The 14,820-nt window shown below is 42.6% G+C and overlaps 1 protein-coding gene across 2 annotated transcripts in view; it reads right to left on the reverse strand.

Moving 5' to 3' along the window:
• Positions 1–14,820, reverse strand: part of DHX37 (DEAH-box helicase 37) — a 96,858-nt gene that overhangs the window by 25,232 nt on the left and 56,806 nt on the right. For both annotated transcript variants that reach the window (XM_089653713.1, XM_089653712.1), the window contains exons 18-24: positions 14,268–14,374; positions 13,423–13,611; positions 12,639–12,763; positions 8,790–8,906; positions 8,533–8,705; positions 1,774–1,888; positions 838–975 (exon numbers count right to left, since the gene is read on the reverse strand). In XM_089653713.1, coding sequence (XP_089509839.1) covers positions 838–975; positions 1,774–1,888; positions 8,533–8,705; positions 8,790–8,906; positions 12,639–12,763; positions 13,423–13,611; positions 14,268–14,374 — 964 coding nt within the window. The remainder of the gene's footprint in view (positions 1–837; positions 976–1,773; positions 1,889–8,532; positions 8,706–8,789; positions 8,907–12,638; positions 12,764–13,422; positions 13,612–14,267; positions 14,375–14,820) is intronic.

Below are 14,820 nucleotides of genomic sequence, written 5' to 3' on the forward strand. Positions count from 1 at the left end.
AGCCTAACAGTCAGAGGTTAACTTCATGCAAGCCTTATATTGCGCACTGAGGGCAAAAACTGATTTTCATAATTTAACTTCACAAGAGAAATTACATTAGATCTTTACAGTATACTGCAACTCATCCAATAAATAATACATTTAAAAGGTTGTCCACTGGCTTCCCATTGCCCAACGGATAAAATTCAAAACATTCACAAAATAACATATAAAGCCATTTATAACTCTGCCCCAAATTACATCACCAATCTTGTCTCCAAATATCACCCAAACCGTACTCTCCGCTCCTCACATGACCTCCTACTCTCTAGCTCCCTTGTCTCCTCCTCCCATGCTCGTCTCCAGGACTTCTCCAGAGCTTCCCCATCCTTCCCCTTCTGGAACTCTCTACCCAAATCTATCAGACTATCGCCTACTCTGCTCACTTTTAGGCGATCTTTGAAAACCTCTCTCTTCAGGGAAGCCTATCCTGCCCTCAGCTAATAATGGAATCTTCTATTCCTCCTACCAGTCCATCCCCCACAGTTATTACCTTTTGTACCACCAGCCCCTCCCTCTTAGATTGTAAGCTCCAAGGAGCAGGGCCCTCCTAACCCTCTTGTATTCAACTGTATTGTCTCCCGTTATACTGTAAAGTGCTGAGAAAACTGTTGGCGCTATATAAATCCTGTATAATGCCAGATGGCAGTGAGTGAACTCTTTTTGCTTTGAATTTCATTAGCTCCAATGTTAGTAGTATTACGGCCAAACTGAATGTGCAAAATCTAAACTGTATGTATATATGTGACACAGCATGTTAGCAAGTAAATCTCAGAAAGTATTTTGCAATATACATACAGAAAGTACTAGTCCTGTGACATTTTACTCTTCCTGTTTCTGCAGAATAAAATGGTGGAGGGTCTTCCAGAGGGTCTGCAAAGTGACAGTATTGTGGAAGCAAAGCAGGAATCCACTCAGACTCTATGGATGAAACACCTGCAATAATAGCACAATGCATTAGAAGTGTAATTACATAAAGCCACCTATGAACATCTTTTTTTATCAAAATAAATGTTGAATCTAGAAGCAGTTTTATGGACATTGTTTAATGTGTGTGTGATAGTGTTGGACTGTTAGACTGATAGATGTGGATATACAATGGAGTTAGTCTTCTTTCAAAGGAGCTGATCCACAATAACTGTATAGTGTATTCGAACCTTGTTCTTGTCCTAGGCTGCTACCTCTTTGACTGTGACAAAAAGAGCATTCAGTAAATGATAAACTCTGGGGTGGGTAATGAGAACAAAAGTTCATGTCACCGAAAGGTCTTTTTCAAACATTTATTGGTTAGGGACATCTAATACAACTAATGTGTTTCAGGGGAAAGGTGCAAATTTCAACTTCCAGCTAAAGAATGGACAGGCAGCTCTGGACACAGATTATCTGCAATCAGTGCTGTGCGCTCATTTCTTTATGTATGTAAAAAGTGGCATGCGTGTTAAGATTCATACAGTGACTGCATTTCTCAGTGTGATATTGATTTTGACAGACTGGTTGCACAGAGATAAACACATCCCTCCACACAGAGGTATGGGTCTATACTCCCATGTGGATGAAGCCTAAAGGTACCAAAGATATTATGAAAATCAACAAATTAATCCTTTAAAAATAGTCCATAGTATATGGTTATACTTTTCTATAGAGACACATCTATTAGATGGCTGCACCCTTTGCATCATATTTTATTTATACATCTAAGACACAGAAACAATAAATGCCTAGATCATACCACACCTTTCATGTACATCTTTGTTGTTTCAAAAATTTCCTGGTAAACTACAAAATCAGGAAGTTGCTTGAATAGTGAAGAGTTTGGATGGATGAACACTGGATCTTCAAGAAGAGGAGTCTGCAGATGTAAATAAAATACAGACTTAAGAAAAAAATTATGATTATGATTTTTTAGTAATATTCTGCAGAACCATTTTTCATTTCTACTTTAAAATGTGTTTGCAATAACGTTATTATCAAGCAAACTTTACACATAGATATACAGAATAAAGGGGAAAAAAAAGGAACAGCTTCATTACTGCAGCACTAGTATGCTGCTTGGGAGTCAGAATGCCAGCTCCCATTTAAAGCAGAATTATGGCCCCCATTGAAAAATACGTGTTGCAGAACCCAATTATAAATGTATTTGCACTCACAGTTTACTCTTAGTTCTTCAGCAAAGTCCCAAGATACCTGTTGATCCTGCTAGTAAAATGCACCTTATGCAGATTCCCGTGATGGTGTGCAACAATGCTGCACTGTTCCTGCATTTAGAGCAGAGTTACCTCTCTCAAATAGGCTCTCCTTGCTTGAACTACAGTAGGATGAGATGATATAGGGAGGAGGAGGGGGACCTTGCGGGTGTTGCAGGATTTCAATCCATAGCGGCATATTGTGTTACTAATGGTTTGTTTGGTGACTGTTGTCCCAAATGCTTTGAGATCATTCTCAAGCTGCTCCTGTGTAGTTCTGGGCTGATTCCTCACTTTTCTCATGATCACCCTTACCCCATGAGGTGAAATGTTGCATGGAGTTCCAGACCGAGGACGACTGATGATTATTTTGTATTTCATCCAGTTGTCTCCTTCTCACCAAGCTTCTTACTTACGGCCTTGCAGCCCTTTCCAGTTTTGTGCAGGTCTACAATGTTGTCCCTGACATTCTTTGGCCTTGCCCATGGTGGTGCCCAACAAAAGAGATTCTGTGGACAGGTGTCTTTTATACACATAAGTTGTCGTTAGGAGCACCTTCTTAAATTGATAGGACTAATCTGTGTACCACATGAGCACATAGCCAGTCTATGGGAGCCAGAATTATTTTTGGCTGGTAGGGGATCAAATACTTATTATACTCAGTGAACTGCAACTCAATTTACAACATTTGCATCATGTGTTTTTTTTACTGGATTTTTGGTTGATATTCTGTCTCGATTATTTAAAATACAACTATGATAAAAATGATAGACCCTTCATTTCTTTGTAAGTGGGCACACTTAGAAAATCTGCAGGGGATCAAATAATTATTTTCCCCACTGTAGTAACTGGATTGGCTACTTATAAAGATTGTCACACAGGAGCCTTTAGTTAGTTAGTTAGATAGGTAATTTTAGTTAGCCAAGAGTTCTCACACAGGTATTTTGCTCACAAGTGGGTTCATCTGGCCCAAAATGTGTTCACAGCATATGCAGTCATCTCGGTGTGATGTCTGCTATTGATGTTATGCCCTTTTTGGAGTGTGCTTCTATGAGTGCATTTTCAATGATCTATGTGTATGTTTATGTGCATGGCAGCCAGGTGGTTTATCCCTCTTGGGTCTATGTTTCAGGATCCAAAAGCCAAGTGTGCCAGTTGTAGGAACCTATATATATTAAAGCAAAGCTCCAGTTACAACATAAAAAACCCAGCAGCTACAGAAACTGTAGCTGCTGACTTTAAAAAAAAAAGAAAAAAAAAAAAAAGGACTCTCACCTGTCCCTCGATCCCAGTGTCCTCACTGCTGCCAGTTTCACCGGCTGTCCTCTCACCCTGACGCCGGCATCTTCAATGTGGGCACCCAGCTGTGAATGGTCCCATAGTTTTCTGGGAGCTGTCATGTGTTCCCAGAATACTACAGGGAGGGGGACAACGTCCGATCGTAGCACCAGTGGGAGGAGTGGGTACCTGTCAAAATTGGGTACTCGTTCGACCCACCCCGCTCCCCAAAGGTGCCAATCCTTAACGGGGAGTGGGGAACCAAGCCTTAAAGCGGAACTTCCCCTTTTGGGTGGAGCTCCACTTTAACACTTGTTTGATTTATCATCAATGTCCAGCTCATTTCCACCTCAGAATTTCATTACATTACATTTTTGACTTTGCTGGGTGTTCATTTGCTAGGCCATTGGTTCTTTTGAGATTGTTCTCATATTAGCATTCCAGCAAGTTCATTATATTGCCTTATGTAATCCTATATTGGTATTCTTTAGGATTCTGCATGGAGAGGAACTTATGAGTAATCCAATTAATTAAATTTTTTATGCATTCCATTTAACTTTATATATTGAGTAAGTTTCTGGAGTATTTTGACTGAAACCATAGTTTTTTTATTATAAGTATTTGCTTTGTTGATTATTACTGTGTTTGCTGTTCTACACATCAGTATGTGTCAGTGTGTGACAGTGTCTGTGAGCTGAAGCTGTTGCATGAAATGCAATGTAATACAGCAGATTCAGGTTCTCCATCCTTGCAGTGTGGGTCATTTTCAGGCTGGGTTCAATCAGGCTGTCAGCACCTTTCTTCTTCCCTGGATGCTGGCTTTTACAGAGAAAGCAAGTCAAGTATGCATACACTGATCCATGCTGTGAACCTTGCACTGTGATGACAATTCTCAGCATTGTAAGTGCAATTCTGTTTTTTTTTTCTACTTTTGTTAATAAATTGTTTTACCTGCACTATCCAGTGTGCTTTGCATGTTCTTTAGACACAGTTTCGACACTTCCCTAGTGTTTTTAAAGCAGAGCTGCAAAGACTGTGTAGATTACCTATACTACTATCGTTTACTATTATGACCTGCTTTTGTCCATGCCTTATCTGATTCAGGATTGGTGGCTATTATTTGTGATTTGTATTCTACCAGTGGGTCATTGGGAGCCATCAGCTGTGAGTTGCACACCCTGTGTGTTTATTTTAGTTCCTGAATTGAATTTTACAAAAAAACTACAGCATCTGCAGACTGAAAAGGAAAGGTCATTTTTATTAACCATTAAATTATAATATGGATTGTGCAACAGTTGCATACGCTATATTTTTTGTTTGCTATATTTTTTATTTGCTATATTTTTTTTTCACAAAAGTGGAGTTACCTAAGCCTAGGCAGAGAGATGAGGGACATTCTAGAGACTTGGCGAATTACATCCTCTAGAGCACAGGTGTCAGACACAAGGCTTGTGGGCCTAATCCGGCCCTCCAGGCCATTTCCTGTGGCGCTTGCACCTCTCCAAGTACTCCCTTGTCTCTGCCCCCACCTTGTCTCAGCAGTCGGCAGCAGAGAGAACAGAACTCCTCTGCCAAATCCTGCACCTCCCAGTGCAGCTGCAGCACCCCCTCATCTCTGCCTCCCCTGGTCTCGGCATTCAGCAGACTCTGGTAACTGACTCTACTCCTCATCTGGTCCTCCTAAAAACCCTGCACGTTATGCTTTCCAGCTCTGCCCCCAAAGGGGGTGCATGGTGATGTTAGGGAGGGTGTGGGATTCTTGATATGTGATGTAATGGGTCGGGTGCTCTGGATATCTAATCTTACAGATACAACCTGTCCTTTGAGGGCAACCATAATGCTGATACGGCCCGCAATGAAATGCAGTTTGACACCCCTGGTCTAGAGCATCAACACAAAACACTAATGCTGAGGCCATCAGTTGAATTTGTCCTAAAAGAGCAGGGTCCTCCAAAAAAAATGTGTGGTCTCTTCATTTGTATTATCCATTTAGCAATAGTCTGGAAAATAAACATGGCAGTAATAGCTGGGTGAAGGGTAGAACCTAGAAGGGCAAAGAAGACCTTTAAGAGGGGTTCCAGACGCCTATCAACAGAATCCTTAAAAGAAAGAACATCCTCAATAGGAACTGTATGGTGTTTATTGAGAATTGAGATGTCAGGATCCACTAATGCAATACCCCATTTCTTTTAAATAAAGGCAAGTGCTGTACGGAAAAGACATGTGCGCACAGCACCAATTGGTGTGTCCAAAGTAGAAAACATTTGGTGCCAAGTCATAGCTTCTATCTCATAAATTGCAAGGGTAAAGAAAATCCTCTGTGGTCTCTGCTACAAAATAGGGTCCTCAATTTCCTCAAGTAAAGGAGATTCCACATTTGAATTCTCAACAGGGCCAGGGGGGAATAGAATTTGGGTAGCGTTTGTGGCCGCTGGAAACTGAAGGTTCTACAAGTGACAAGAGTTTTCCAAGGAATTCAGACATAGTTGCAGGGAAATCACCAAAATTGAATTGCTTGCGATGAGAAATGCTAGAAACAATATGGCAGGGATTACCACAATAAAGTGAATTTCTCCCTAATCCTCTGCCTACAAAATGGCACTTTGCTATGTATTGAGGATCATGTTACTAAGAGCCCAGGTCTGTCACAGTGGGCATACCCCCCAAAGGGGTCTACAGGGTCTGGGAAGCTAAGACATGGGTCACAGCCCTGGGCCTGTATAGCATTCCACAGCCAGCTACACAAGTGCCACCAACGTGCCAAGGTGAGCACTTAACACAGGTTCTGTAACTCAAAGCAAACATTACAAGCTGGCCCCAACTAGTGGAGTCCAGGTACAGTCCCCAAGGTACACATTGAGAGTGACCGATCAAGAAACTGCTAGCTAGCCATAGGCAGTGATATCCTGATAGAAGCTTCTGAGGAAAAAAATGAATACTTCTCTAGGGGAGAACAGGTTCATTACCAAAGTACACTAACAAAAAAACTACAGCTTCATAAAGTGGGCAGGGTTATAAAAGTGGGCTCTAGGGTCGACTCCAGCAAGTTTTTTTGCCAGTGTCAATTCACCTAAAAGTAGCCTGCATATAATCCTCTCTGAATACCAGTCCTTTGTCCTGTACTGCACAATTAAGATAAGAGGATCAAGGCCTCAACAATACCTTATCTTGGTAAAGACCAAGAATGGCTGTGTGCAGGAGAGCGCAGCCAGCTCTGGGACCCAAGCTATGTGCCGTTATGTTTGGGCAACGAAACCTTCCTTTTTTTGGCCAGTGTCGATTCAATTGAATGTAGCAGCATAACCCTACGGTCATAAATTTGGAGATGCCCCATGTCCAATAATGTACGATTAATATATTCATTGTTACTTAAAAAATTGGTTACTCACAAATATTAAAATACATAATGGGGTTGCTTTACTAAAAGGCAATTATACTGTTACAAGGGAATTTTGCACTAGCTTAGTGAATGAAGTTGAAGCTCTACTGACTTTGATTATCCAGTCACGTTAAATAAATAATATTTATTTTGGGTTTTTTTTTTCATGAGATTGGGTAGTCTTTACAAAGTGCTGGAATGCACGCTGCTCAGATGGAACGCAAACTGTAAGTGACGTGAGCGTGGGCAGTAACGCGTTTCAGAGCATGCGCAACACTCCTTCAAGACTGTCACGTCACTGGACAGCGTGCATTCTAGAGTGTGCTCCAGCATTCCCGGAAGAGTGGTGGCCATTTTGGCACCTCACCCTGAGCTCCCCCTGCAGCTGCTGGCCGGTACAGTGATTTGCTATACAGTGGAAAAAGCCCCGTATATTGACAAAACCTTTTATAAGCCTGTTATTTCTTCCATCCGGTAAGTGTTTTTAACCATACTTATTAAAGCCTATTTCGATTTATTGCACTTAGAAACACCTTCTTGTCTCTTCTCTCCTTCACCCACAGTCTGCTTCATACTCTTAGAAGTACTGCCCAGTGAATGTCTCCATTCCACCACAAACCACTGGCTGTCATCTCATCCACTGTCTCCTTTACAGATGCGCCCTATGAACTTTTCCTTTTGTGACACATTCACTAAGCTGAGGGGAAATTCCCTTGCAAAGTGAAGAGCCTATTAACCTTTAGTAAATCAACCCCGATATGTTGATCTACAGATTTAGTGACCTGCCTATCTGGGACTTCCCCCTGCTCTAGTGTTTTGGAGAAATTCTAGAAGCAGTGGGAGGGAGTAAGGAGTGGCTGGTCTGCTCTCTCAGGGGATCCTGGCCAATCACCAACAGAAGGCTTGGCATGGGGCCAGGACATCCCTTAAGAGTGAAAGAGCCTAGTCGGCAGCAGGAGAGTTTGGGTGGAAGATGGAGAAGTGACAGGCTGGACAGCAGGAGCCTGGGAGGGGGGCCAATGTACAGGCAGAGGAGATGGAAAGGAGGAAATCTCAACACCTCATTGGCCCCCAGAGTGAGGACCATTTATGCAGCAGGGATGGAGCAGCCCAGCAGAAGACCTGAGTGCAGCCACCGAGCCATCAGCTTATAGGAGGAGGACTGAGTGAGTAGACCTACACCCCCTGGGCCAGTAAGGGGAAGCACTCTGGTGGGAAATTGGATTAGCTGCTACCTAGGACGGTCTTCTCTTAAAGTGACAGGAATTGGATCCCCTGCCAAGGGATTCACCCAGAGCAGCTGGATAGAGGAGTATCTGGGGTGGTACAACAGGAGATGCTAGTTAGCTCTCCAGAAAACTTTTTTTTTTTTGCTGTAAATAGACTTGTATATAGTTCCAGGAAGTTTGTCCTCTGTTGCCATTCCTTTGGGTATCTCATACACCCCCCTCCCCATCCAAGTTTATATCCCCCTAATAAAATCCAAAAAATCAAACTCAGGGACTGGTTACAGTCTCCTGGATGCAAGTCTGAATGGAAAATGTGTGTTGCCTGGCTGTGCAGGACTACAGGGGGACCCAAAACTCATCAACTCCTAGAGGGGTAGTGCTACACATGGACAGAACACAGTTATGAAGAACTAGATGTACCTACCTTATAAGCATTCCTCCACTTATCATTGAGCAGCTCTTCTGGGCGAATCCGCCGAGCAATGTGATCTGCTAAACCAGACATCACAATCTGCCTCAAATAGTTCACTTGGTTTTCTGTAGGTGGTGGCATCTTAGAATCAAGGAATATGGTGACATCAGGGCACAGTGAATTGACTAGAGAAAGAAGCAGATGTTATGAACGCTTTTAAAGACACACTGATTACTAATTTATCTTCAGTGAATTTGTGTGCAGCTTACCAGCAGTGGTAAGTTGTCCTCTTAAACGTCTTATCTCCAGCATGGCTTTAAACCTGAGGCCATTACGTTCACAGAATTTGGGAGTCAGACCTGAATATTCACAAGCACCTACGGCACCTGAGTGAGAAATGAGACACACACTATTATTTGTAATCTAAAAGATACAGAATGATTCCACTATTAAATCATCACTTTGCATCAAACAAAAGACAAAAACATGATTTTTTTTTTTTGTTACTTTTTGTTGTAAATTCCCTTTCTCAGTTCATTGGCAGACACAGCTCTTCTGATTCTCGACCATATGGTTATAGCACCACCTATAGGAGTAGGACACTAGGCAGAAAAAGAAACACAGCACCACCTATGGGCAGTCCTAGAGGGGTGGGTGCTCTGTCTGTCAACGAACTCAGACAAAGGGATTTTATGCCAAACAACAGAAAAAATCCCTTTTCTTTTACGTTTATTGATAGACACAGCTCTTCTGATTCTCGATCATAGGGAAATCCCAAAGCAGTGCCTCAATGAGGGGTGGGCGAACCACAAAACAGCTGTAGCAATCAGGCAAACTGCCCAAAACAACCCCAAAGGGGCAACATGTAACCCTAAGCGCCAAGGGTGTGGCCTTCCTGTGACGTCACTACTCATGCTGATGCACGTGTCCGGATCACGTGATCGCGCTATTACCATCTTGAATGCGGGCTGGCTGGTGAGACACAGGATGCAGAGACTGGAGCTCTGATATAACAAAACGCCTTGTTTTTATTTGCTCATTGTGAGTGTGATTTTAAGGGGGGTTTGTTTGGCAATAAATTTGTTGGATGATACTACACTATGGCGAGTATTTTCTTTACCCACATGTGCTAATCTGGATATGAGAGGATCGTCTCTGGAGTTTGTTTGGTGATATGCTGGATACATAGTAGTATGCTGAGTAATTACCAACACATGAGGATCGTCCTTTGAAGTCTGTTTGGTGAATGCTGGATATATACTAAAATGCTGGTTAATTACTAGCACATGGTGAGTGTGCATTTTGATAGGGTGTTTTTGAGCACTGAATACCACCACTGCTTATGAAGGAGGATCTCATTACTTCATTTACTGAGGATCATGTTTATATGGACTTTTCTGAATGGACTATATTGAGATTCCCTATTTATTGATTTTTTGTTTGCATTATTAATTTGCACTTATTTGGTGGTGGTTATATTTAGTTGTGTGATTTGGTTTGCGCTATTATTTGTGATTTGTATATTTTTCACATTTTTATTATTATTTTGAGTTTTTTAATAATAGCAACATCCAGTGAGTGTATTTCCTCTCTTTATTACATTGGCGCAATGATGTTGGTATAATAGAAGTGTTGTATTTATTGGAACATTTCTTTGGTAACTAACTTTTTAGTGATAGCCCTAAGCATCAGCCTGCAAAACCTTGCAGCTGAAAAACAAGTATTCGAAGATGTCAACATTTGAATTTCAAAATATTCAGCAAATGCATAGACAACCAGACAGCTTCCTTGCAGACCCAAGATATGTACACCTGACAATGGAACATCCAGGAGGTGCTAAACGCCCTGGTGGTGTGTGCCACAATAAGGAAGGACGGAGCCCGATCCTTAATGGCGTACACCTGTACAAACGTCTGCTGAATTCATGAAAAATAGCAGCAGAAGAGGCTGCCAGGCCTATTCATGGTCCGTCTGTGAGCACAAAGGGAGAATCTGACCTCCGAAAAGAGACAGTAGCAGACAGGCACACCAAGGAGAGTAACGCAACCTCCCAAGGATGCGACGGAAGTGGACACAAAGAAAGGCGGACAATGTCCCCATTTAGGTGAAAATTCAACACGGCCTTCGAAGAAGGGGAGGGCATGGATGGAAAACCACCTTACCCTCAAAGGAAAACTCCCAGAGGATCAAAAGGACCAATTTCCAATCCAACAGGAGCAGGGCATGCACAGGGGGCACCACATGACGAACCCCCAGGACAAAAGTTTAACGCAAGAAGTGTGTGGCCAATGGATTGCCTATAGCAGAGAGGGATTTTGTACCAGATAGGACTGAACATAGGCAGTGCTCTTTCTTTTTGTGTCTAGTGTCCTACTCCTATAGGTGACGCTATAACCCTTTGGTCGAGAATCAGAAGAGCTGTGTCCGTCAATGAACATAACAGAAATGTAGTTTATCTGCTCAATATTTATAACAAGACCTTCAAATGCACATATCTTTACAAACATAAAAGTCCAGGTTTTGCTTTCTCAGCACAGTTTAGTCATCTATTCAGGATATTGCCTAAAAGAATTTCATTTGGCCAGTAGGAGATTCTGCCTCGAGTAGCGATTTCTCCTACACTTTCATTTTCTACTACACATCTATTCTGTTGAACAATTAGACTAACAAAAGTACTGTGAGGATCCCTGGGCAGTCATCCCCTCCAATGTACAACACAAAGTGCCGGATCCAATCACTTACTTAATATCCATGAGTCTGCTCTTCTTCCCTGTCACTCCCCACTTGCATTGTTCCGTTCCTGGTCATTGCACCCACTTTTAGACGGATTGCCTCCTGACCCAATGCACCATCTGCCATGGGACTCCCCTCAATTAAATTGCTCACAGGATCTTACATGTTGAGATCCACACAAAAAGGTGATCTCCAGTCCTTTTAAACGTGAAACACCGGGGGTCGTTGGCATTTTTATGGGATCACTGTGAATGTGAACTTGCTTGGGAGTGTTTTTGGACCAAAAACAGCATTTCAGTTTTGTGGATTCACTTATATTTTGCACCCTGCAGACCACCATTTTGTAGACTATTGGGTCATTGTGCTCACTTTGAGAACCTTTGGATCAAAAATAGTGTATGCATTTGAAATACTTATTTAAAGTGCTGCATCATTTTACAAACTTTTTGGGATACTGAGCAAGGTGAAGCAACAGAAAATTGTGTGTCCATAATACAGCAATAGATAATAAGTTGTGCAGTCTATGTATTGTATCCTCTCCCATGCATGAAAGCCAAGAAGCTGCCACCAATCCTTTGTGTTATCCCTTTAAACTTGATGCCCGGTTATATGCCTTTAAGCATGGTGGTGGTGGGCCAAGTGGAAGATCTGAGGGGCAGGTTATTCTGACTGCACTTTAGTGAGTGGCCGGTGGTGCTGCCGCAGATGGCTTTCCATCACAGGATGTGAACAGACAGGTGGTGTCAATGGCAGCAGTGAAAGTTTCCAAATGCCAGTGCTGGAGCTGGATCCAGGACTGGGAGGGGTGGAGAGGCTGATAAATGGTTGATTGCCCAGTATAAACAGGCAGTGACTGGTGATTCATTCATACTATGCGCAAATTGGTATGATTGTGTCTGCTTACCCACTTTTCTCTCTTCCTTTTTTTAGCAGTGTCCTGATTTTTATGGCCCATCAGCCTGCTGTCCAGGGACATTCTCTTGTCCATGCAAGCTACCTTGCACTACTACCAACCACTGTGCCTGCAATCAACCTTTCTTTACCACCCATCGAGTCTGTGCCCCTTCTTCCCTCACCACCCAAAGTGTCTCCCTATCCCGTCTCCTTCCTGCACCACCCACCATCCTTAATTCCTGACCACCCAGTCCACCTGCTCTTCCCCTGCCCTCACCAGCCACAGCGCCTGTCATCCTTATCTCAACACCCACCATGCCTGCTACCCTCTTTCAAAAACCAAAACACCTGCACCCCCTCCCCTCTGCCCACTTTCTCTCAAACCCACCCCGCCTGCAGCCCTTTTTTTCCTATGCCCTCACTGAAGACAAGCTATAATTTTTATTTTAAAGACAACTGCCTCCTATAAACAACATGTCTGTAATACACACCTAACATAACCATCAGGTCACCAAGCTTTTGAGCGGGGCCCTGCCCTGCCCATATCTTCTGCATCTGTGACACTCGAGCCTTCTTGGCTTTCAGTGTCTCTTTCTCTTCATCACTGATCGCTGGTCTAAAGGAAAACAAACCATTACGAAATTACAAATATACAAATGTGAAAGCTAGGACGGATGTATTTTTTTCCCAATAATGCATGCACAGCTTAAAATTAATAACTCTAACCCTTTCAAAGCTGTACCCCACTTTGTCAAAGCAGCTCCCATGCTTTTCACATCTACCAATAAAAATATATAGTGCAGATCCAAAACATTAATGCACAACTCCACAGAAAGCACCAAGTGTTTCTATAGTTCTATACAATCAGTCTGAGTCTACTCACATTTGCAGTTCGTTGTGCACTCCAGTCGCTCCTGTGACCGATTTTCAGCAGACAGCGGGCTAAATTCCGCTGTCAGCTGGCATCACTCTGAAAAGGACTGACTCCTGGCTTAGCCTCTCAGCTGTGCCGCTGGGAGTCAGCCGAGTGCTCCAGTGAGCACTTGAGGGGTAGAGAAGAGAGCTGGAGACAGACAGTCACGTCTCTCTGCTCAGAGCGGAGAGGAAAACTGAGTGATCAGCAGTGTTTGATCGTTCAGTTCTCACTGCAGAGCCAGCGCGGAACAGATCGGTGCTGCGTCCACCTAGGTGAGTATAAATGTTTGTGGGTTTTTTTTTTAAATCCATACTTTTCTTTTATAACAGTATAATATTGTCATGTTAATGCTCACTCACCTGTCCAGCTCCTCAAACAGTTCTCTCACGGTCATTGCTGCCACTAAAGTAATTACGTAAGGTAAGCAGTCATGCTGTTTTCCCAGAGCAAGCATTTTAGCATAACGTGGAGCCACGGGAAATGATGCCATGGTCTTCCCTAAAGGAGTGATTGGACTGCTGAGTTTAGCCTTCTGTAGATCATTTAATCTGCAATAATAGAAAGAAAACCTAACATGTTAAAACCCACCGACAGCAATATAACAAAGGCAAGAAAGTAATAATTGTAGTTTAGAGCACACAAGTAGACTACTGTTGATTTTTGCTTTGCTTGTTTATGAAATGTATCACTAATCAAAAGTAAGCATTATAGATAAGACATCTAAAACACGGTTCAAGGACATGCTCCAAAACCTCTAACCTGATGACTTAAATGGGTTCTCTGGGAAATATATGAACAGTTCCCAGAATGATCATTACATTTTTTCTGTAAGATGGAGATTTTAATATATTTAGTTGATAACTGGGAAAGAAATACTTTTTATCACTGAGATTACCTACAGATTGACAATAATTTGATGTGGACAGGTTCCTTTAACTTCATCTGTCTACCAAAACAGATGCTTTGCCCATCTCAACTGCCAGTCAACATCAGCAGACAAAAACAACATGAACAGTGTCTAGTTAGAAGCTGTATCAGTTTCCAGAGGCGGATTTGTGATGGGTTAGTAAAGGTTTGTTCAATCTAGAAAATGTTCCACCCTAACCCCCATTTATCCATTAAAAACTAAGAAAAACAAAAGCTCTGTGTTAATTCTGTCAATATTGTAGACTGCCCATTTCCAGAAGTAGGGCTGTAAGCATACCTGCCAGTCTTTGGAGGCTCCTGCAATGCTCCCAAAGAGATTAGCAATTCCTCTGCTGCAATCAGGGCATCAGAAGATGGAGGTGTAGGGAATGGAAAATTTACTACCTGAAAAAGAAATAGGCATTCCAGTATTGAGTTAATTTATTCATTGTCTTAAATGACTAAATTCTTTCAAATGAGACTGAAGTTACAAATACGATGAGACCCCTGAATAGTACTTTTGTGATTTATTCAACCACACTGAACAGTTTTGCACTCTGCTGCTAGTTAGAGGCTATGCTCACCTCTCTGAACACCTTGTATTTAGAGTGCAACATGTTCAGCATGCACCCCCTCTCCCCCAATCCCTCCCCAACCTGTGACAGCAGGTGAGGGATCCTCTCCCCACACCCGTTGTCACAATCTGAGAACAGAGCGAACGTACGGGGCTCCGGCCGCAGGGCATGTCTTTCACTCACAGTTTTCTGTGAATGAATAGACTACAGGTACTGTCAGCCATTATGGCTGACAGCTCGTAGTTGTCAAAATACTGCGAGGGTTCTGGTGATGGC

The sequence above is a fragment of the Staurois parvus genome, unplaced genomic scaffold, assembly GCF_062004578.1.
Source record: "Staurois parvus isolate SC_StPar_1 unplaced genomic scaffold, SC_StPar_1.0 ptg000719l, whole genome shotgun sequence".
In the NCBI taxonomy this organism is placed as follows: Eukaryota; Metazoa; Chordata; class Amphibia; order Anura; family Ranidae; genus Staurois; species Staurois parvus.